Source organism: Equus quagga, chromosome 1, assembly GCF_021613505.1.
Source record: "Equus quagga isolate Etosha38 chromosome 1, UCLA_HA_Equagga_1.0, whole genome shotgun sequence".
Taxonomy (NCBI): domain Eukaryota; kingdom Metazoa; phylum Chordata; class Mammalia; order Perissodactyla; family Equidae; genus Equus; species Equus quagga.
Genome location: NC_060267.1, coordinates 146,170,535 through 146,194,068, shown reverse-complemented (window position 1 = coordinate 146,194,068; position 23,534 = coordinate 146,170,535). Strand labels below are relative to the sequence as shown.

The following is a 23,534-nucleotide window of genomic DNA, read 5'->3' as shown; positions in this document are numbered from 1 at the left end:
AGTGCTCTGGGACACACACACATACACATGCTTTACAGGGATTTTTCTGGTGTCCAAGTAAAGAGACCACAGGACTTAGTCTTAAGATTTTTATAAAAACCCTCAACCTAGGGCTGGCCAGAGGGCGGAGAGGGCTGCAGTGTTCTTCCTAACGGAATTGAGGACAGCTCCAGGGTCTGGACCTGCTCCTGAGACCCCAAAGAGGCAGCAGCATGGACAGTACGTTAGAGCTGAAGGCAGTGCGGGGCCTCTAGCTCTGAGCGAAAGGGTGGGAGAGCCATACCTGTCTTGAACCCCAGACGTGGACAGAGAGCCTGGCCCACTCGAGGAGCTACCACCAGACCCCCCCAAGCCTAGTCCTGGAGGGACACCTTCACAAAGAGGGTGGCAGATGGGTGCTGGTCTCCATTCTTGGACAAGAGGTGGACGTGACGGTATCCTGGCGGGCACATGGGTGGGAAGGAGCACACAGGGAGAGTTCTGGTCACTCAGAGAGGATGCTTCAAGGGGCAGCAGGACCCAGCCCAAGAGATGCCAGGCCCTGCCACCCCCTCCTTGGCCCCCTCCCCTCGACAAACACTCACCCTGCTTGAGACTGCTCAGAGGGATGGTGCTCTGGCCAATGAAGTCATTCTTGGAGGAGGCATCATAATCCTCTACCACAAAGCGCACAAGGGCAAGCTCAGGCACAACCACCTCAAACTCAAACTCCGTGTTCCACCACGGGTTGAAACCTAGAGGTACAGGCACCAGGTCAACAGCACGGACAGCAGCTCCAGTAGGTGGGCCCAGCCTAGGCCCAGCACATACCATTATTGGTGACTACGGGGGTCTGGCGGCTGGCTGTGTCTTTGCCCACGCCATGAATCTCCACTGTCACCTTGGGGTCCACAATCGAATTTTTATTCTTATTGACTTTTGGCAACTGCTGCCCTGAGATGACCTGAGAGAAGGTGGGGGGAAATTAAGGGTTCAGAAGTGGTAGTGAGCGGGGAGGGAGGCCCATGGGCACCTGTCCCTCCTGTGGCTGGCCATACCGTGACACTGAGCTTCTTCTGAGTCCACCAGGGGCCCTGAGCCAGGGCACATGAGTTGAAGGTGGAGTTGGGGTCTCGTAGGAAGGCAGGCTTCAGCACATACCCACAGGCCCCATTGTCCTGGAAGCGGCCCTGGTACACGTCCATCTCTGGCCCGGGTGTCTGGAAGTTCAGGGCCACTACAGGCAGGACAAAGCAGTCACAGGCTGGAGACCGGCCTCAGGGGCCCTAGAGCCCAGCCTGCTCAGGATATACTGAGGCCTAGAGTCACACGGTGAGGCAGAAGCAGGGTCCAGGATCAGTCAGATGCCTACTGCCCTTCTGCCACCCTAAGTGACACACCACACCAACCTCACATTCCATTTCTGGTGCCAGAATTCAAAGGACTAGTGTGCTAACGATGGGGTTTCAGACACTGTGACTTGCTGGTGGGGGGATATTTCCAAACGGAGATTACCAGCCCCTGAGCCCACAAATGCCTGTGTCTGGCCCTGCTTGGGTCCCCAGAGGCTCCTGGCCCCTGGCCCTCTGGACTGAAACCCTCACCGAGGCCTCCTCCCAGCCCCAGCCAAACTGTACCGATCTGGCAGCCCCCGTTCCACATGTCCACGGGGCTGTAGTTGGAGGAGTCCGTTCTCCACCCAGCTGGGTAGATCCTGCTCAGGTGACCCACGTTGTGGCGGACAAAGCTGTTCCCTGAGTGGGGTGTGAGTTGGTCAGATGTGGCCGCCTCCTGGTGAGCCCAAGCCCCTCCCCACCAGCTCTGTCTGCTAACAGCAGGGAGTCCCAACTCTGGGCGATGTCTGCGGTGATGGGAGCCAGGCCTGGCCGGGCCAGCTCAGATGGTCAGACAGACAGGCAGCACCCTCAGGGTGCTGATCAGCTCACCTGATTCTTGGAGCAGTCGGAGGGCACGGTTCTCAGAGAAGGACGCCATCTCATAGAAAGCCTGCCCTGGGGTGCCAGAGCTGGAGAAGCCCCCAAAGTGGACGCTTTTGCAGTAAATGACCATGTCGGAGAGCTCCTTCACTAGCCTGAGCTTGTCCTCCTGGGGGCCATGGGGAGGCCCGAGTTAGATTCAGAGGTTGGGGCAGGTGGGCACTGAGAGAGCCAGAAACCCAGACACAGAGAGACAGAGATAGGGAGACAGACAGAGAGAGGGGGGCAGAGGGTCTGAGTGGCAGCCACAGAGAACTGAGACAAAGCAAATATCCCATGGGGTGATGGGGGATGATGATGGGGGAGGGCCCCAGGGCTGCCCCCACACTGCTCCCCCTTGAACCTTGGCCTTGTGCTGCACTCGGCTCCTCACTGCCTCATCCTCCATCTCCGCAGCCTCATCCTCATCTGACACAGTGGCCTCAGGGCTGCCTTCCCCTCCGGCGGGCATGAGCCCCCCAAGCTTCTTCCCCTTCAGCAAGATCTTCCCCTTAAGTTGCTAAGGATGGAGGGGCAGCAGGTCAAGACCAAGCTGGCCTCCCAGCCAGTCCCCCTGTCCTCTCCTCTGGACACGCCCATTCCCACTGCGCACCTCAGGGGAAGGCAGGCTGGTGGTAGCCCCATCCAGCGGCCGGTCCAACAACATGGGTCCCAGAATGGTGCGCAGGTGTCGCGCCATCACCTGCTGCTGCTCAAGGCTGCAGTGGTTCTCCAGGGACAGGATGACAGGGTAGGGGGACGCCTGGAGGCCCAAAGGCAGGTTAGGAGGGGTTGGTGGCTCCTAGCAGCCTCCTCTTTTCCCCCATGGGGTATGCCCACCTTGAAGGCATAGTCTCGGATGGCCCTGAGCACATCGCAGAAGAGGATCTTGGAGGTGAAAGTGTAACCGTGGTAGATGACTGGCTCCTGGTTGGGCCCGTCCCAGCAGTCGAGCTCCAGGCAGCGGCAGCCTTTGCACAGCGCCCTGCAGGTAGGAGGCGCCGTTAAGCCCCTGCCTTCCCACCTGGCAGCCCCTGAGCCCCACCGGGTAGCCCCGCCATGCACACCGCCCCCCCGCCCCCCACCCTGGGGCCCCACCGTATGTAGGCCTCAGTGCTGCTGGGCCCGGTGAGCTGGTCTTCCAGCAGGTAGGTGTTGTGCGAGGAGGACACCAGGTAGTGACTGAGCGGCTGGCCCATGTCCTGGTAGACCCGCCGGTGCGCCAGGCTAAAGGCGCTGCCATCGGCCGATAGGAGGTACATGAGGAAGCCGTCCTTGGTCATCTGCCGCTGAGCCTTGGCTGGGATTGGGGAGACCGGTGCCAGTAAGAGCCCTCTGCCAGCCAGCCACCTCCAGGGGACCTTCACTGTGCCACTGCTCTGGGAGGAAGAGCCCCCACTCCCCCTGCCTCCCTGTCCTGAGCTGGTCCTTGACATCTCGTGGAAGGGGGTAAATTGGGTCTCCTGACCAGACTGTGACTACCCCAGGGCAGGGCCCTGTCTCCTCCTCCTCTGCCTCACACTGTGAGGCCCCTGAGGGCAGAGCCTCATCTCCTCCTTCTCTGTGCCTTCAGACTGGAACCCTCTCTAGAACAGGGCCCTGTCTTGCGTCTCAAAGCTGGGCCCAGGATGGGCACAAATAAAGAAACAGGAAAAGCGTCTGCTTCAGCCTTCTCTCTATTTCCTGGGGGAGGGGTCCTTAAAACCCCTGCAGGAGGAACCAAGAGAGGGCTAGTGATGCTGGAGCCCTGTCTCCCATCTCCCTGCTTTCATGGGGCAGGCAAATAACTGACCAGGGCCCAGGGCCTGGCTGAGGTGCCCCCCTTCCCTCCAGCTCCTTACTCTTGGGCTGCAGTCTCCCCACGGGTCTCCCAGCCCAGTGTGGCCCCGGGACTGCCAGTCACAGGCCCTCACCAGTCTCGTTGGGCTCATAGCGCTCAATGAGGGAAAGGGCCAGTGCAGGCCCTGCCGCCTCCTCCCGCTGCTGGTGCTGCAAGAATGCCACTAACTGATCCACCGACAGGGTCTCCCTGGCGCCCGCGGCCTTGGCAAAGGTGCTGTCGATCTCTTTCCGGTGGGTCAGCATCTTGTAGAAGGCCTCAATCTCCTCATCCTCCAGGGAGTCTGTCTGGGAGTGGTCACATTCCTGCAAAGCCAGGACAGCCAGGTGGGCAGGGCTCAGAGCAGGCCCTGGGCTAGGGTCAAGGACCCACTACCAGCCCTTGGTTCCTGCCTCACCCTGAAGATCTTCCGGGCATAGCTGTCGTCCACCTGGATGTTGAGCTCCTTCAGGAAGTTCTGCAGCTCCTTGAAGCTCATCTTGTTGTCCTTGTTTTTATCAGCTTTTCGCAAACAGGAGTGGATCCAGCTGGGCCAGAAGTAAGGAAAGAACCCAGGAGCCATGGAACCCCCAAGGTCCCAGCCAGAGCCATGGTTCAAGCCCAAGGTTAATTCCTGGGTCCGTGTGGACCAAGACTACCTGTAGACACAGCTCCCTGCCAGCCTGACTTACTGCACGTCCACATTCAAGGCATGGTGGCCTCTTTGGAGGAAATGTTACATCCTATTAAGGGGTCTTTTTCCTATTTGCTGGCTTTAAACCCTTTCAAGTTTTTAAAAACATTTCTTTTCTCACTATACAAGGGTTCATTATAGACAATTTAGAAAATGCAATAAACAAACAAATTCCCCATAGTCCTACCACTAGGGATAAATACTGTAACATTTCAAGGTATGCCCTTCTGGTTTTCAATATATAATTGTTAGCCAACTTGACTATAGCACTTGAGGCTTATTTTACAGGAAAGAGCAAATGTCAAGCCACTGATCAGAAGGTTGGGACATGACATGCAAAAATAAAGCCTGGATCATGTTATCACGGTTGGGGCACTTAGGCTCCCTCCTCTCCTTTACCTCTGTCCTTTCTCCCCTCAGCCTTGACCTTGAGAACTAGAGAAGGAGGAGCTCCACATTCCACAGGAAATAGAGAACTAACTATGGAACAGAGATAACGAGAACTCATCAACACAGCTGAAAAAGGATAGCAGGCTTTCAGAAGAAATCACAAAGGAAACAACATAAATGATGCCATATGAACCTTTTAAAATTATGAGGACCAAACAGAAAAGAAAGCTGCCCATCAGACAGACTGGAGGAAGCATTTGCAGCAAAGGCTTTGAAGAATTAATTCAAAAGAAAACAGTATGATGACCTTAATAACTGCATGAAAAAGGGATATAAACTGACTTTTTGCAAACATTACCAGTGAACACAGTAAAATTTGAAAATGAGATACAATTTCCTAAACTATAAAATTAGCAATTTAAAAGTATATCACTCAATACAGGGAAGGGTGAGGTGAAATGGACATTATCCATCACTTGGGTAAAGTAAATTGGTACAAGCTTCAGGAAAGTGATGTAGGGTTAGTTAAAGCTTTAAATGGTTATATCATTCGACTCAGTAACCTGACTTCTAGGAATTTATTGGTAAGGAAATACTCCTAAATACTGAAAGATTTTATGAACATAGTTCTTTGCAATGTTATTTAGAGTAGTGAAAGACTAAAAATAAATTAAATGTTCAACAATAAAAGACTGGATCATAATTTATAGTGCACCCACTCAGTGGAATATTACAGTCATTAAAGTTGTTTACAGGGAAATAATTATGACATAATGTTACAGTGAAAATGGATACAAATGTATGATCTCTACTATTTTTGGCAAATGCATCATTAAGCAAGTTGAAATGCAGAAAAAAATTAGGGGGGAGAAGCCAAATATCAATAGTTTCTGGAGGAGGTGGATTTTGCGAGCCTTTAAAACTTCATTGTAACATATCCATATTTTCCAAATTTTATTTGTACATATATATGCATGCTTTATGTAAATATATGTATATACAATAATTATGGCAGAATGCCAGGTAAAAAGAAAAATCAAGTTTCTGGATAGCCATGTGCAAAAGAAAATCTAAGAGTAAACGTTTGTGACTTTGGGTTAGGCATGACATCAAAAAACACAAGCAACAAAAGCAAAAAGTAGACAAATTAGACTTCACCAAAACTAAAAACTTTTGTGCTTCAAAGAATACTACCAAAAAAAAAGAAAAGAACCCACAAAATGGTAAAACTTATTTGCAAAGTATATATCTGACAGGGGACTTCTATCGAGAATATATAAATAACTCTTACAACTCAATAATAAAAAGACAAATAGCCCAATTAAAAATGGGCCAGGGATCTGAATACACATTTCTCCAGAGAAGCTACACAAAAGCACATTAAAAAATGCTCAACATAATTGATCATTAGTAAAACACAAATCAAAATCACAATAAGATACCTAATCAAAAAGGAAAAAACTCCCAGACAATAACAAGAGTTGGTGAGCAAGGACGTGAAACTAGAACCCTTGTGCACTGTTGGTGGGAATGTAAAATGGTGCAGATGCCATGGAAAACAGTATGGAGGTTCCTCAAAAAGTTGAAAATAGAAGTGCCATATGATCTAACAATTCCACTTCTGAGTATACACCCAAAAGAATTGAAGGCAGGGGTCTCAAAGAGATATTTGTACGTGCATGCTCATAGCAGAAATATTCACAATAGCCAAAAGGTGGAAGCAAACTAAGGGAACATCAGCAGATGAACGGATAAACAAAATGTGGTAGACACATACGACTGAATATTGTTCAGCCTTAAAAAGGAAGGAAATCCTCCGATATGCTATAGCATGCATGAATCTTGAGACGTTATGCTAAGTGAAATAAGCCAATCATAAAAAGACAAATACTGTATGATTCCACTTACGTGAAGTACCTAGAGTAGTCAAATTCATAGATATAGAAAGAATGGTGGCTGCCAGGGGTTAGGGCTGGAGGTGTGGAGGCGGGAGAGTGAGGAGTTGTTTAATGGGTGGAGTTTCAGGGGCAGGCCCGGTGGCACAGTGGTTAAGTTCACAGGTTCTGCTTCTCAGCGGCCCAGGGTTCACTGGTTCGGATCCCGGGTGCGGACATGGCACCGCTAAGCAAAAGCCATGCTGTGGTAGGCGTCCCACGTATAAAGTGGAGGAAGATGGGCATGGATGTTAGCTCAGGGCCAGTCTTCCTTAGCAAAAAGAGGAGGATTGGCAGTATTTAGCTCAGGGCTAATCTTCCTCAGAAAAAAAATGGGTAGAGTTTCAGTTTTACAAGATAAAAAGAGTTCTGGAGATTGGCTGCACAACTATGTGAATGTACTTAATACTGCTGAACTATACACTTAAAAACGCTTAAGATGGGGGCCGGCCTCGTGGCTGAGTGGTTAAGTTCCCGCACTCCACTGCGGCAGCCCAGGGTTTCGCTGGTTCGGATCCTGGGCGCAGACATGGCACCACTCGTCAGGCCACGTTGAGGCAGCATCCCACATACCACAACTAGAAGGACCTGCGACTAAGACATACAACTATGTAACAGGGGGGATTTGGGGAGATAAGGCAGGAAAAAAAAAATTGGCAACTGTTGTTAGCTCAGGTGCCAATCCTTACGAAAAAAAATGGTTAAGATGGTAAATTTTATGTTGTATATTTTTTACCACAATTAAAAATTAAAATTAAAATAAATAGATCCATTAAAAAGCTTAACAACAATAACAAAAAGTGGGCAAAGGATCTGAATAGATATTTCTCCAAAGAAGATATACAGATGGCCAATAAATACATGTAAAGATGCTCAACATCATTAGCTATCCAGGAAATGCAAATCAAAACACAATGAGATACTACTTCAAACCCACAAGAGTGACTATAATTAAAAAGACAGGGGCCGGCCCTGTGGCCGAGTGGTTAAGTTCACGTGCTCTGCTTCAGTGGCCCAGGGTTTCACAGGTTTGGATCCTGGGCACGGACACAGCACTGCTCATCAGGCCATGCTGAGGTGGCGTCCCACATGCCACAACTAGAAGAACCCACAACTAAAATATGCAACTATGTACTGGGGGGATTTGGAGAGAAAAAGCAGAAAAAAAAATAAGGTTGGCAACAGTTGTTAGCTCAGGTGCCAATCTTAAAAAAAGACAGATAACAAATGTTAGCAAAGATGTGAAAAATTGGAACCCTCATACAGTGGTGGTGGGAATGTAAATTTCCTCTTTGGAAAACAGTTTGGCAGTTCCTCAAAAGGTTAAACACAGAGTTACCATAAGATTCAGAAATTCTAGTATATACTCAAGAGAAATGAAAACACATGTCCACACAAAAACTTATACACAAATGTTCAAAGCAGCATTATTCATAAAAGCCTGAAAGTGGAAACACAAATGTCCATCAACTGCTGAATGGATAAATAAAATGTGGAATACCATACAGCGGAATGGTATTAGGCAATAAAAAAGGAATGAAGTACTGACACATGCTACACCATGGATGAACCTTAAAAACATTATGCTAAACGAAAGAAACCAGTTACCTAGGACTGTACGATCTCATTCATATGAAACGTCCAGAAAAGGCAAAGGTATAGAAACAGAAAGTAGATCAGTGGTTACCTAGGGCTGGGAGGTTGTGGGGAAATGGGGAGTGACTGATATACGTTATGGGGTTTCTTTTTGGGGTGATGAAATGTTCTAAAATTAATTGTGATGGTTGCATAACTCTGTGAATATACTAAGAAGCACTGATGTGTACACTTTGTCAGTGAATTATATGGTACGTGAATTACATCAATAAAGCTGTCATAAAAAAAAAGGGCTGGAGCTTGTTCCGCCCTAATCCTATGTACTAGAAGCCTGATCACCTTGAATCAGAGACTAGTGTGTTGTTGTGCCCCTAGATTTTGAAGTGAATTTGTTTCAAGCCTGCAGGCTGGTGGGCACATCAAGCCCAGGGGAACTTGATCACTCCCCAAAGATGGCACAGGCGGGCACCATGGCCTCTCAAATTCCCAGAGAGAAAAAATGTAGTAACTCTAGGAAACATGATTAAAACGTCCAAGAATAGGTGTCTCACTGAAGCAGGCTGCTCCCCTCAGCCTTCCAAGTCCGTGCTGGTTACAGAGGGGGGAAGAGGAGACATCAGGGGGCTGCAGTGGATCAGGGTAGATCAAAGAAGCCTCCAGGTACATTCCCTGCTTCCCTTCTGCTATGGACTGAATTGTGTTTCCCCAAAATGTATATGCTGAGGCCCTAACCCCAAGATGATGGTATTTGGAGATGGGGCCTTGGGAGGTTTAGATGAGATCGTGAGGTGGGGCCCCCATGATAGAATTAGTGCCCCTTTAAGAAGAGACACCAGAGATCTTTCTGTCTCTCTCTGCCATATGAGGACACAAGGAGAAGGCAGCTGTCTACAAGCCAGGAAGAGAACTCTCACCAGAACCCAACCATGCCACACCCTGATCTTGGACTTCCAGCCTCCAGAACTGTGAGAAAATTAATTCCTCTTCCTTAAGCCCCCCAGTCTGTGCTATTTTGGTATCACAGCCTGAGCTGAGTATCTTCCACACCCAGGTTGCTCTGGGGATGACCACAGCCAGTACCCACAGGCTGGGCCTGGAGCCACTGCCACCAAAAGGATACTGCCGCAGCTTCTGCTGCTGGTCCATGGAGCCCGAGTGGTGGATGATCTTGCGCAAACCCTGCACCCAGTGCTGGGCGTCAGCTGGCGATGGGGCGATGAGGTCTAGCGTGTTGCGCTGGTCCTTGAAGACAATGGAGAAGCAGCGGTCCTCGGGCACATCACGGGCAAACTTCTCAAGGCCTTCTGTGCGGTGCCCCATCCGCACCTCCTGAATGTCCTCAATGGAAACTGCAAGAAGGGGATTGGGGGGGTGGGAATAGAGAGGTGTGAGGCCAACCCCTGCTTCTGACATGGCCGAGGCCACAATGGAGGGGGCATAGCCTAGAGAGAGCCAGGGCTGGAGCTTAGGCCTTGATCCAGAGAGAAAGGAGAGGGGCAGGAGGACAGACAAGAAGGGACAAAAAGGAGGAAGGAAGACAGAAACAGGTGGAGAAGGACCAAGAGACACAGCTATAGTGGGCAGAGTAGAAACACACAGGGAGTGACAGAGCGAGAGGGACCGACTTTAGGGTAGGAAGGGCACCCTAGACCCGCTGTTTCCATGCTGGGAGGGAGCAGGACTCTGGGAGAGGATCAGGGCAGGGCAGGGCTCTTAGAAAGAGATGGGGAGAGACCAGTCCAGAGCTTGGGGCCTGTGACAGAGAAGAGGCCACACACCCTCCCTACTGTACTTGACTTTGGACTCATCCTCCCCTCAGACAGCCATGAGAGCCTCCAGGCCCCTCTCCTGACTACTCAGGGGGCTGGAGCCACCCTCAGTTGGCCCTGGCCCTGGGGTCTGGAGGCAGAGGGCCAGAGACAGAGAGAGAAGTGCTTGTGTCAGAGGGTAGGCAGGGACCTGCCCTGCGTGTGTCGGTATGTATCAAGGAGGGTGCAGGAAGGCTCTGCCCTCCAGGGTCCCAAAAGGCAGACTGGATGGTGCCCCTTGGGGTCTGAGAGATTATATCATTCTCCCCTTGGGAGGCAGGGGAGGGCCCTCCTGGCCCAGTCCAGCCTTCCAAGCTTCAGGGGGCAGCAAGGCCCTGCTTACCCCTGCTCACTCCTAAAGTGCCCTCTCTGGCCTGGCTGGGAGCCAGTCCCACCAGCCAGGCTCATGCTGGGCCTCCCAGCATCAGGGTCCAGACTCCGTCCCTGCCTCCCCATCACCATTCTGAGCCATCCATATCCATCTATCCTGGCTCCTAGACCAGCTCTGGCTGAAAGCCCGCCTGTCCCTCCCGGTGCCTACCCTGAGTGCCCAGGGGCCTCCTAGCCACCTGCAGGCCCCATGTGTGTGGCATGTGCCCAGCCTGGGCAGCAGGCTCTGAGGAGTGGGACATGTGAGCCCTGGGCCATCTAGGGGGCAGAGAGATCCCTGCCTAATCCCTCTGCCCTCAGCCTCCTGTGCGCCCCCAGGCCCCACACCAGCTGCAGCTGACTCTGGCTGGGAATGAAAACAGGAAGCCTGAGCCTGGAGCTCCCAGGCCAGCACGCCCACCAGCACCAGAGAGAAAGTCCAGATGCCTTCACTGCTGATAATGCCTTGTCTGCCTCTGGGAACCAGAGTGGAGGGGGGCTAGTGGTGGCAGGATCAAGGGAGACTTAGGGAGCAGGAAGCAGAGGCAGAGAGAACTGGGTAAGGGGCTGCTCCACTCCGCCCTCACCTGGCCTTCATTTCCCTGAAGGGTAGAGTACAGTTGAGGATGACAGTCTCACTTGCCCAGCGAAGGAAAGCAGCCAAAAAGCATGCTCAGCTCAAGACCTGTCTCTGGGTCTTTGACATAGAATAGAGCCTCTTCCACCCATGGTCCTCACCTGAGCACACCTGGCACCTGACCCTGGACCTGTCATCCCTGCAGCCCCTCCTCTCAGGGTGCAGGCCCCTCACTCACACCCTTTCCTCATTCTCACCTCTGCACTTTGCTCACACTGCCTGGGATGCTCTTCCTGCCCTTGTGCTCACAGCCACCCCAGGACGAGGTTCTCATCTCGCCAGCACAGGTCTGGAAAGGCCTGAGTCTCCTACTCCTGTCTGCCCCCATGCCCCATTGGGAACCATGCCTATGTACTGGCTACTCGTGGGCTCTCAGGAATCCCCAGGGCTCAGAGTGCAAGATGCCCCATTCCCACCGTGCCAACATCCACCAGCGTCTAACAGGAAACCCCATATCAGGGCAAAACCCTGTGACGGAGCCTGGCTGGTGCCATAGACAGAGACAAAGTCTGGGTCACTCCTATGCTGTCTGGCAGACACGCTCTGAGGGTGGCCTTCTGAGAGCACTTCAGGCTCCATTCCCTCCAACCCTGCCCTGCCCTGCTCAGAAACCTTCCATGGCCCACATCCCCAAAGCCCCAGCATGGCTCTCTCCATCTCACCCCGCTCCTGTCCTGCCTCACCTCTGGTCGTTCGACAGGCCACAGGCCGGCAGGCTGTACCTTCTCAGGTTTCTGTCCAGTGTCCTGAGGCCTGACAGACCCTTCCTGGGGCGCCCTTGGTGGGCTGACCCTCCCCATCCTTCTGCCCCCCTCCCACCTGGGGCTTGTCACCTGTGTCTGGTTTCATTCCCTGTAGACCTGCCAGTGGGCTGACCCTGCCCGCCCCCCACAGCCAAGGGCAGGTGAAGGGTGAGGGATTTCCAGGGGTCTGGGTTGTATGAAATCCAGCTGCAGTGACAGCTCTGCACTATCCAATACAGCAGCCACCAGCCACAGGTGGCTATTTAAATAGCAGTTAGTTGAAATTTAAAAGTAAAAGTTCAGTGCCTCAGCCACACTAGCCACATTTCAAGTGCACAGTGGCCACAGGTAGCTAGTGGCTCCCATATTCGACAGCACAGATATAGAACAATTTCATGGACTCAGAAAGTTCTTTTGGATAGCATTGGTCTAAAATTTTCCCACCAGGTACAGGTGCAGAGTGAACCTCTCACACAGAGAGAATTTTTAGGGTATTCTCAGGTTAAAGGGCAGCAGTCAGCAGAACTTTCTCCCTAAGGCCTTGAAGAGGGCACTCTCCATTTGCAGGCCCAAGCCTTGGGTTCCTGGGCCCTGCTCCACCCCAACATCCCTGCTATGGCTCTGTCCCAGGGAGGAGCTGCCTCCTGCGGCCCCACCTCACATCCTGATCATTCATACCCGGAAGGGCCTTAATAGCCCCTGCACTTTGGGTGTGGTTCTTGGCCTCACACACCTGGAGTCCTAATCCGCCCAACTTCCCTCCTTCCTACAGCTGTCTGAGCAGATACCTGTGAGTTCAGACCGCACTGTCCGGCTCACTCCCTACTTCTGAGCCTGGTTTTCCCCATCTGTGGTTATAGTTATGTACTCCTACCCCTAAAAGGCTTTAGCATCTCCATCTGTGATCCTTGGTCCATGACTGCCCTCTCCAGCCCAGACTAGAGCTCACTTTCCCTATCAGTGATTTCAGTGACTCCTCTCCCCAACTCTGGACAGCTTCAGTTTCCCCACATCTGGTTCTGATCACATGACTGGCCTATGCCCCACCAGGCTGGGCCTCAGTTTCCCTCTCTGTGGTCCTGGTCCATGAGTGACCTCCAACCCTAGCCAGAATCAGTTTCCCCATCCAAGCACAGGTTCCGCACTCTGCCTCCTACCCCACAGCCCCAGGGCACTCACACATCTGGGACTCCGGGGTCCGCATGACTTTGCGGGACTCCTGCCAGATGGTCTTGCAGTCTTCCTGCAACTTGTAGAAGCGCTCCCTCCGCCATGAGCTAGATTTCACCTTCAGGAGCTGGCCGCCCTTCAGCAGTGCCTGTAGGTCCTTGTCATCCTGCAGGCCTAGGAGACAGAGCTGGTAAGATGCCACCTCCTCCAGGTCCCTGCTACCCCAGGGTGCACCCTGGCCACGCCCACCTCTGGACCCTCTCAGAGCCCACTTCTCACCAGCCTCATCCTCAGCTCTCTGTTCATTTCTCCCTCCCCCACCCATGCTCCAAGCTTGCCCTTCAGGAAGTCATCTCTGATTGCCAGCTGAGGCCATGCGAACCTTGGGACACCTGCCTACTCAAGGCCATCCTTTATACACTGTGACCTGCCACCCATAGCTGAATGGACAAAGGGAGGGCAGCTAATCCAAGAACACATGGTTCCTAGGGAACCAGACCCCTAGGAAATGGCCTGGCTCTGAAAGACTAGGTGGGCCCCTTCCTGGTCACACTTAGGGGTCAGAGTGACCTGAAGGAAGCTGGGTCCAAAAGATCAGGCAGAGCAGGAAAGAAAAGGGGCAGACACAGATGGAAATGGACTCCAGAGCATCACAAGCCCAGCAGCTCTCCAACTCCAGCGGCTCTGGAATCATCTGTGCCTGGGTCCAGGTCCCCCTCCTGACTAACTGTGTGACCTGGGCAAGTGACTTCATGTTGCGGGGCCTCTGCCCTCCTGTCTGTAAACTGAGGATAAAAATAGCATCCACCTCAAAGGGAAGTTCTAAGGTTAAATGAGATGATGCATGAATCTGGGGAGGTCCTGACATAATAGCAGTTGTAGTTGGTGGTGTCAACACCATGGGTGCTGTGGGACCCTGGGCCCATCTCTGCCACCCTCACCCCTGTTACCCCCACTCCTGACTTGGACCTGCTTGAGTGGGTCTCTGACCCTTGTCCCCAGACGAGACAGATGAGCCCACTGCGGCCAGTGTATGACCCGCTGGGATGCCTCCCTGCCCACCCCATCTCTGAGTGTCCTGGGTCTGGGACTCCTCAGGGTATGGCAGCTCTAAGGCATAGGGCAGCCCTTTCAGAAGCTGAAGCAGGGCCTGGCTCAGGGCTCCACAGCGAGGACCAGAGCCCTGGCTGCTTCGCCCCCTCCTGCCCAGCTCTCTTGCTGTTCTCAGAGACCCAGGCTGACCTGAGGCATGGGCTCCCAAAGATACGATGCCCTTTGTCCTACTAGGCCCAAATAGGAGGCACCAAAGGGGCACCAGACCTGGCTCCCCAAGAGCCCTCATCCCCAAGCAGACCCTGTACCAACTGTGATCAAAGAGAGACCCCCTCCACCCTAATGTAATAAAGAGATAGATACATCTATATCGATATTTGTATCTATATCTGTATCTATTTATAGATCATCCTAACCACATGTAGTCCAGCAGCCAGCTCTGTTCAGAGCCAAGTGGCCATCTCACCTCACATGTGTCATCAAAACTAAAACTAAAACTAAAACATGTGGCCTCAGCAATCTTTATCCTTCTGCTCCAGCAGAATGGTGGTATCAGGGACCATGTGGGGCCGGTCAGAGGGCCCCGTGCCTAGACCTATAGGCTTTTCTTTTCTGAGCCTAGATCTCCAGTCCCTGATAGCCTCTCCCACTTTATCTATGCTCCCCCTCCCCCGTCAGCCTACCCCATAACCCACAGGACCTACAGAACATTCTGGACCACTTCCCCAGGCCTCAGCCACCCACATCATTTCTATCCCTCCCCAGTGCTAATACCCACAGCCCTGTGGCTTTAGGCAACTCTCTTCCCTCTCTGTGCGTCTGTTCCCCCACTGTCACTGGGTGAGAACAGTGTCGGAGCTGTCTCTGGGCCCTTCCCCCACCTTTTTCCCAAGTCTCCCCATCACTTCCAGAGACCCCTCTATCTTAGTGCGAGCACCTCCCCTTCAGCCCCAGGGGAGGCCCACTGGAGAAGAAGGGGACCTCTGTAGGATGTCCTAAACTCTTGGCTGAGTCTGTGGGGCTCAGAGGAAGGGGAAGGGAGTTCCCAGGCTGCCAGAGGAGAGTGCCACCTCAGCCTCTGCTGGGGATTCCACTGTCTTTACCGAGGCTGAGATACAACTGGGAGGGACATCTCCTTACCCTCTGCCTGCACCCACCCTCCAAGCCAGGCACACATGAGAATAAGCCACTGCCAACAGCACAGATGGGAATGGGAGGAGGAGGTCAGAAAGTACAAGGTGGGCCCCGCCCTCTGGTTCTGGAAAACACCGTGAGGAGATGACATGTCCATCCTGTCCTGGAGACAGGCTGTGGGCCCTATCTGTGGCCAGGCAGAGATAAGTCCTCTGGCTGCCGACATGGCTTCCGGAACACAGACCTCCATCTCAAGGTAGGCCTTGATAATAACCACTGCCCTCTGAACCACTGGGAAACCTGGGCAGGCACCTCCATCTCTGAGCTTTATCTGAGGCCCTTTTGTTTCTGAGGCCTCTGGGCTACCTGCTCTACTTTAGCACCCAGAAAGTCTATGGGCACCCCTCATCCAGCCTCACTCACTCAGCTGGAGTACCTTCTTCTCCTGCGGAAGGGCAGTGGTGAGAGGCCTCTGAGTTCAGGGCCCCTGGGTTGACCCTGCAGCCTCAACAACCTGCCCAGGCTAGCTGCACACAGTGAGGTGGCCATGGGGAGGAGGGTGCTGCAGGTGCTAACAGGAGGCTGAGGCGGGTGTCAGGGGTCTGTCCCATGAACCTAGGGTGACGCATAATGGAGACAAACTGGGCCCAGGACTCACAGCAATACACAGCTACACAGAGATATAGTCACACATTGTCACATGGCGTCACACAGCCACACAACATACAGTGTCAGAACATCTTCATAATAATGATAATAGCATACACCATAATAATAATAGTTAATATTTGAATAAGATACTATTCTTAGCACATGTATTTAATCCCTCCAACAACCCTATAAGAAACATGCTATCATTATTCCCATTTTACAGATGAGGAAACTGAGGCTCAAGGAAGTTACATGGTAGAGTCAAGACTTAGAAGCCTGCTTGAAGAGTCATTGCTAGGAAACATTACCTCATGCAGCCACCTCTCAGGGGCACAGGGCAAAACATCAGAATAGCCACATAACACACACACCATAACACAGAATGACAGATTCACTGTCACCTGGGTCACCCACAGTCACAGAGAGTGCACAGCATCATACTGGATCTGTCACACTGGTGCCACAACGTCACACGCTTGGTTATACAGCGTTACATACCATCATTGCTGCACAGTGGCTCCAAGTACCACACAAGTGACAGAATCACCACTGGGTCACACGCTGGGTCACTCACTGTCACACTTGTCACATACAGGCACACACATTTACATTGCATCACACTGGACCACACACCGTCTCACAGATTTCATTGGGTTACACAGTCACACCAGTTTACACATAGGGCCACATATCCAGTGGTGCCTCATGAATTTATAAACAGGAGGAGTCAGGGGTCACAAGGGGCGGGGAGCTCTGGAGGGCCTGAGGTAGATCAGGAGAAGGACTAACCAATCCCCCCAGTACTCACCCCACATGCCACTCGTGCAAACACAGCCCCCAAGTTGGTCACACACTCACAGAGGTACTAAACAGGAACAATAAAAGGATAAAGGGCAGGACCCTGAGCTCAGAAACAAATAGTCTGCGCCCTGCAAAAGCTGCCCTCCCAGTCTCCGCAGATCTCGGGTCCCCCGTGCGTCCCTTACCCAGCCTCTGCCCATTGAGCGCCGCCACTTTGAGACTCTGCTCCTGCAGGTAGAGCTCTCTGGAGCGGCTCCGCCTCCGGACCCCGAGGCACTGCATGATGCCCCGCAGTGCCCCTGCCACCCGCGAGCCTGGCCCGGGACAGCGCCGCAGCCTCCAGAAGCCGGCCGAGGCGGGGAGCAGGGCGGAGTCCAGGCGTAGAGGGGCGGAGCTAGAATCCAGGAGGCGGGGCCGGGCCCAAAGGGGCGTGTCCTCGGCTCTGGGGGCGGGGCGAGAGGGAAATCCAGTCCCGGGGGGGCGGGAGTGATGCCCAGGGAGGTGGGACCAGAACGGAATCTAGGAGGGGAGAGGAGGAGCCAGAACAAGGGAGGCGGGGCAACCCGGAGGAGGAGCCGAGACCTGGAGGCGGAGTGGGACAAATTCTTTACCCAGGAAGCAGAACAGTGGCGTAAAACTGCCCCGAAAGCAGATCGAGGGCGGAGCCAGAGCCAAAGAGGTGGGGAGGGGAAGGAGCGGGGTCTGACAGGAGACGTGGAGGCATACAATATCCAGGAAGCCGGCCGGGGGCGGAGCCAGGGCCCAGTGGGCTAACCCGGGGATGGTCCCTCACTGGAAAGGCGATGTTGGGGCAGAGAGGGACGGAACCTCGACTTTGGAGGCGGTGTCGGGGCGGGGCCTGACCGGGAGGTGGAGCCAGAGTCACGAATTCTAAACACCAGCTGGGGTCCGGGTAAACACCCGAGGTCTGGGCGGGCGAGATTGAGCTGAGGAGGGGCGTCCCAGTGGGCCGCCGGCTGGGCTGCGGAGTCCAGCGGAGGACGGGATGGGGCGGAGCCGGGGATGGAGCCTGGACCACACAACCGAGCCCGCCGAATATTTTACCCCAATTTCTCAACGAATTCATCGTGACTCGACTGGCTGTTGCCTCACTTGTGAACCTCAGGCAGGCCTGTTTCCTTCTCTCACTTTCCCTACCTGAGTGGAATAATCTCCAAGGTTCCGAAGGAGAATGGAATTCTTGAAAAAATGCTGATCTTAAAATGAGTTCATTAACGCCGGCTTGCTTTCATTAATAGATGAGAATGATTGCAACTTTATACAAAACTGTGCTGCCAGTGTGCTGGGGAACAGTGGGACCTTTCATGGAAGTTACAACTTCCCTTTCATTCACCCAGCAATGATTTATTGAGCCCCTACTGTGTGCCAAGGTCAGAACCCCACCCAGAGGCCTGACTCACGCCTCTCTTTTCCTCTGCCTCTGAAGAGTTCCTCCATTGGCTTCCCTGCAGATCCAGTCGCCAGCACTGACAGTGAGTCACAGGCAAAGCCAGTCATTAGCACAAACAAGCACAGCAAGAATAATAACAATAAACTGAACCGCAGAGGGACTTGCCTAAAGTCACACCACAGAGAATAAATCATGAGAATGTGTGAGTGTAGATGAGCTGAAATATGGGCACAGACAAGTTGTTCTTCATTTGGAAAGAGGGGGAGCAGAGTGTGTGTGAGGAGAACCTCTGTTTTAGAGAAAACATCCAAAGGTTTTTAACTAAAGGACCAAGGATAGAATCACGTCTCATATAATTTGCTTCCTTTGAATTCCTACATATTTTATCTTATACATTTAAAAATAAGATCCTGAGAAGGGCTGCACAGGCTTCACCTGATTGCCGAAGTGGCCTATGGCACGAAAAAGTTAAGATCAGTGTGTGTCTGTGCAGTGTGGGCCTGGGATCTCAAGGACAAACAGCTTTGAAACATAATTACGATGGGTAAGGGGCTGGCCACCCCAATCTGCTATGATGGCTCTGGAACCATTATCTCTTGGAGGACTGGCTTTGTAGCCAACCTAGAGCTCCTGTGCCCATTAGTGTTTTATCTCACAACATCCCCTGTGAAATAAGTATTGCGATCCCATGGATGAGAAAACAGACCCAGAGAGAAAAAGGGACTTGCTCAGGATCACAACGTAAGTAGAGGCACAGCTAGGACTGGAGCCAAGATCTCCTGGGGCCAAGATGAGGCCCTTCCTACAGCTTGCCTTCCACTTTTACAAAAGCGAGTTCTTACAGCGGAGCAGGAGAGATGAGGTGTAGGAAAAGCTAGTGGAGGTGGATGTGTTCAGTGAGAGCAGGGCCCTGGGAGGTAGTGTCCTTTCGGGCACTTCTGAGGACCTGCTGAAGAAGCCAGTGCAGGCCTGGCCAGAATGGAGAGAGCAGAGCAAGTGGGTTAGAAGGAGGAGGCCGGGGCAATGGAACATAAGTCTGAGTGCTTCAGAGACACCAGAAGGAGCCCCTTGATTCTTGATCCCGGTTGATCATATTTTTCCTGGCTAAGGACTACCTTATTGTGGCTCCTCATCTCCCAAAGAACTAGACAGCAGCTCATAGGGCGCAGTCACTTGGGGGGTGGGCCTCCTGGAGGAACATAGCACCTGCTGGGTACCAGGCATTGTTTTAATTGCCTTGTAGGTTTACCTCAATCAATCCTCACAGCAACCCTATGAAGTAAGTAGTGATCTTATCCCCCATTTTACAGATGAGGAAACTGAGGCACAATGAAATCAAGGGATTTGTTTGAGATGAAAAAGTCAAGACTTGACCTCAGGTAGTTTGCCTCCAGAATCCATGCTTGTATACTACACTGCCTCTGCACGCAACTAGGGCAGAGAAGGGACATCTCATATCTAGGGGGGGCCCCATAGTCCCCCCGGCCAATGAAGGGGACCTTTCTGCAGCAGACCCCTCAACTGCCCAAGCCAGATAGTGTGGTGCTGCAGCGCATATCCAGTGCTGTGGGACTCAAAATATGAAAGGGGTGCAGACTCTCCAAAGGAAGTGTAGACAACCTGGGACAGCACAGGGCACAGTGACCACCCCCTCCCACCACCAATTCTCCTTGAGTGGGTCTTGCTTCCCCATCTGGTTTGCAGGTGGAACAAAAGGCAGTTAAGGGAGGTAATTTTGGGGGATGAGCTAGAAGCAGCAGGGTCTTCAGGGAAATAACTTGGGGTTGCAGTGTGCATGCCAGCCCCACAGGAAGGGCTGGACAGAGTCAGGATTCAGGAGGCAGGTCTCAAACAGGATGGGCCAGGGCAGCCAAGCACATGCCACAGGACTGGGAGGCGCTGCCTGAGCCTCCACACGGCTTCCTCTCCAGGGAAGATACCAGGGCTGCTAGGGGAGAAAGACTCAAAAAGGCACAGATGCCTGAGGATGGAACTCATTCCAACATGAGCTGAGTCTGCAGCAGTCCCAGAGGTGAGCAGAAGGTTTTCAGGGGGTCTGAGTGTGAGGCAGGCATGGAAGAGGTGGCAGTCTGCAGGATAAACAGCACTAGCTAAGGGATGATGAGAGAGAAAGGCAGAGGCCTCCACTGTGGTCCTCTGACCTGCCCAGCCTCCTTTCCTGCCAGTCTGACAGGAGCATTAAGGACGCCTCTGGCCTGGGGAGAGAACAGGGAGCATTGGAAGGGGCAGGGATCCCATGACCCAGCTGGGTGAAGTTGCCCTGAGGAGCCTAGGCTACTGGTATGAATGTAACAGCTCTGGGCACTGAGCGAGGTCTTTCTGGGCCCTGGGGACCAGGTCTGGGCCAACTGGGAAACAGGAGACAGTCTAGGGGCTGGCTGATAGGAACATCGCTGAGTCCCTCTGAATTCCAGGGGCCTCTGCCTTTCTCTCTCCCATCTATCATCTCCATGTATGGTTTTGATGGATAGGCAGTGGACACCAAAGTCTCCAACCCCAAGGGAACTAGAAAACAGGGAGATGTGGTGAAGCACTGATTGGTGTTAGAGGGGCAGGGTTTGCTGAGCTGGCAGATGATCTGGGGGACAGAAAGGCCAGGCCCCCCTAAGAGTGGGTGAGTCCCCAGGCTGGAGCAAAGAGATGTCAGGTCCAGGTTGGGGGTCGTGTGCAGCTAGAAGACCTCTAGGCCCTGCAGTGGGGAGCCAGCGGCTGCTCTCTCTCCTGGAGGGATAGCGATAGGGCAAGGAGCTGACCCAGACTCTGTTCCCTCCGAGGAGAGGTCAGCTGGACAAGGGTGGAGCCGCAGGCAGTTTGAGCTGGGACTTGACTCTATCCCCCAAGGAGGGTGCGCAGACGGGAAGATCGGGCTCCTCCTCCCAGACCCGGCATCGCGGACTGTGATTTCTGCGCTGGGCAGTTACGGCGGCACAGCCCGACCTTGGCCAACCTTGCACACCTCCTCGCCCGCCCCACCATATCCCCACCCCACCACACCCACGCGGCCTGACGCGGTCCAGGCACGCCACGGTTTTGAGGCACCTCTCCCGGCGGCTCGGACAGGGCGGGGAGAACTCGGTCATTCGTGGATGCTGGTTCCTTCCCTCCTTGGCCTTTCGGTGCGCGCTGGACCATGGAGCCCAGCCTTCCGTGATCAGAATAAGGGAGAGCCCCCGAGGCTGGGGTGGCCGGGAGGTAGTCTTCAGGGAAGACTTCAGACTCACACTCCTCTCCTTGTCCCTGGCCGGATCTGGGGGATAAGCCTGGAAACGCCCAGGGTCGTGCCCAGCAGACCCACCCCGGGAGTCCTGGGCCGAGATTTCCCCGATGCGACAAAAGGGCCGAAGGGCGGGCCCGGGGCGGGGCGGAGGGCGGCCGAAGGAGCTGGGGGTCCCCTGCTCACGGCTGGGAACGGTTTTCCGGGAGGTCTGCCCCTGCAGGGTCTCCCCGCTCGCCAGCCGGGCACTCACCGTGCAGGGTCAGGAAGTCCTGGCCCGCGTCCATGCCCGACGGGCGTCGCGGCGGGAGGGGGGCGCCGCGGGACACACGTGCGCGGGACAGCGCCGGGGCCTCGGGTCCGAGCGGAGCGCAGTGGAAGATCTAGAATGAGTGCGGTGGGAGGAGGCGGAGGTGGGCCCGGGACACCGCCCCGCCCGCCGCCCGCCTGCGCCCCCGCCCCCTGAGCCCGCCAACCCGCGTCTCTCCCCGCCCCTCCTCGGGAGCCGGGAGGGAGGGAGCGCGGAGGTGGGGGCCGGGAAGCCGGGCCATCCCTGGCCGCCGCCGGTGGGCGCGTCCCGGCCAGAAATAACCAGATTTCTCCCGCTTCCTCCGCCGCCGCCGCCACCCACAGGCCGCCCGCCCTGTCATTACTGCGGGCAGCCCGGCCCCACGCCCTGCCTGTGGGCACCTCGCTGGGGTTGGGGCGATGCTCAAAAGAATCCGGCGTCACCCCGGGGAGGGGACCGCATAACGTCCGACGCCCAGTCGGGCTGCAGCGAAGGGGAACCTCGGCGTCCAGCGCGGCTCCTCGGGTGTCTGCTTTCCCTTCTGCAAAATGGGTGCACGGGCACGGGTTAGGAGGTCCTCAGAGAGGAATACCTGGACCTTATCCGGAGGAGAGTCCCCTCCCCTCTCGCTGGCAAGTTTCTAACCCCAGGAGCGCCTTTGGCGGGGGTGGGGATAGGGGTTGAGGTGGGCGGGGGTGAGGGGGGAGTGAGACAGGGAAAGGTTACAGCAAATGGGTGCAGGGAGTCCAGTTTGAGCCCTTCACACCCCAAATTCCTGGCGATCTGTGCAGCAGAGTGGGGGACAGGATCTGGGGTGGGGTGACGTCTCTAGGGTCCCTTCTTTGGGTGGCCTCTCAAGGGGCCCCTAGGTGGACCCCCGACTCCCATCCTCAACTCTTGCAACCCAGACACCCTATTTATAGGGTACCCAGAGACTCCCAAGGAAAGTCCAGCCATCCCTGCTGCCCACCACCCTTTGGGAGAGCCCCTTGGGAGAGCTGGGCTCTGAGTGTGGGAGACACCCCAGAGAGCCTGCGAGAATAGGGGGAGATGCTGGGCCCACCCTTGAATCACCCAGGTCTCCTGGGCTGATAAAGACAATGAGAGAGTCTGGCAGAAGCCAGTTGGACCCCTCCTAGAGGAGGAGGCCCGGCTAACCCTAAGCCCTCCTCTTTCCAGCACAACCAGGCCTAGGTGGGCTTGAATAGCTCAGGAAGGGATGTAAAGCGGCTGGAGGGCAGGTCTCCCAGTGTTGAGGGTTGAATGGGTCAAGATTCAGCACTTTGGAGAGGCCCCCTCCTTCTGTATGCCTCCCCTCACAGACAGGGACTCATTTTCCTGTCCTGCTGCAGTAGGAGCACCCCGGCCCCTGGCAGGCCTGTCTAAACCCTCCTTAGTTTCCCTTCCACTCAGGGAAGAGCAAGTCCACACTGGATGCCTCACTTGGGGCCCCAGCCTGGGGGCAGGGAGAATGAGGGGGTCCTTTCTCTGCGCTCACCTCTCCTCTCTCCTCTCTACGACTGCCCTCTGGGGGCCTCCTCTGGCCTTGGAGCTGCGTACCAGGACCTCTGATGTCTCTGGGGGCCTGCAAGCCCCTCTACTCAGCCAGTCAGGCCTCCTCAAGCCCTGCCCCTCTTCCCAGGCAAAGGCACAATGAAATTCTGACGCCAGCAGTTGACTTGGCTTCATCTCAAGCATCATTCCTATTTATTCACGTCACCTCCCAGCTCTGAGCCCCCGGCCCCAAACCAGGTCATTATCTGGTACTGTTGCCTTTCCCTCTGTCCTGATGTTTTTTGTGGGGGCTGCCACCAGGCTCTTCCTTTGCACACTGAAACCCACCCC

At 54.2% G+C, this 23,534-nt stretch overlaps 1 protein-coding gene across 4 annotated transcripts; it reads right to left on the bottom strand.

Annotated features, from left to right (window-relative positions):
• Positions 1–75: 75 nt before the first annotated feature.
• On the bottom strand, positions 76–22,012 carry PLCD1 (phospholipase C delta 1). 4 transcript variants are annotated; one of them, XM_046663914.1, is made up of 16 exons: positions 16,940–17,042; positions 16,762–16,818; positions 13,125–13,289; positions 9,509–9,737; positions 4,193–4,322; positions 3,869–4,100; positions 3,054–3,255; positions 2,796–2,940; positions 2,569–2,718; positions 2,320–2,475; positions 1,926–2,085; positions 1,617–1,733; positions 1,038–1,216; positions 811–943; positions 585–734; positions 76–439 (listed from the first exon to the last, which is right to left on the bottom strand). In XM_046663914.1, the coding sequence occupies exons 2-16, from the start codon at positions 16,766–16,768 to the stop codon at positions 354–356; spliced, it is 2,241 nt and encodes a 746-aa protein (XP_046519870.1). In that variant the 5' UTR covers positions 16,769–16,818; positions 16,940–17,042; the 3' UTR covers positions 76–353. The 4 variants fall into 4 exon arrangements, with proteins under 4 accessions (XP_046519870.1, XP_046519864.1, XP_046519877.1 ...); XM_046663908.1 differs by lacking the exons at positions 16,762–16,818; positions 16,940–17,042 and adding an exon at positions 21,654–22,012; XM_046663921.1 differs by lacking the exons at positions 16,762–16,818; positions 16,940–17,042 and adding an exon at positions 21,226–21,596.
• Between the last annotated feature and the right edge of the window lie 1,522 nt (positions 22,013–23,534).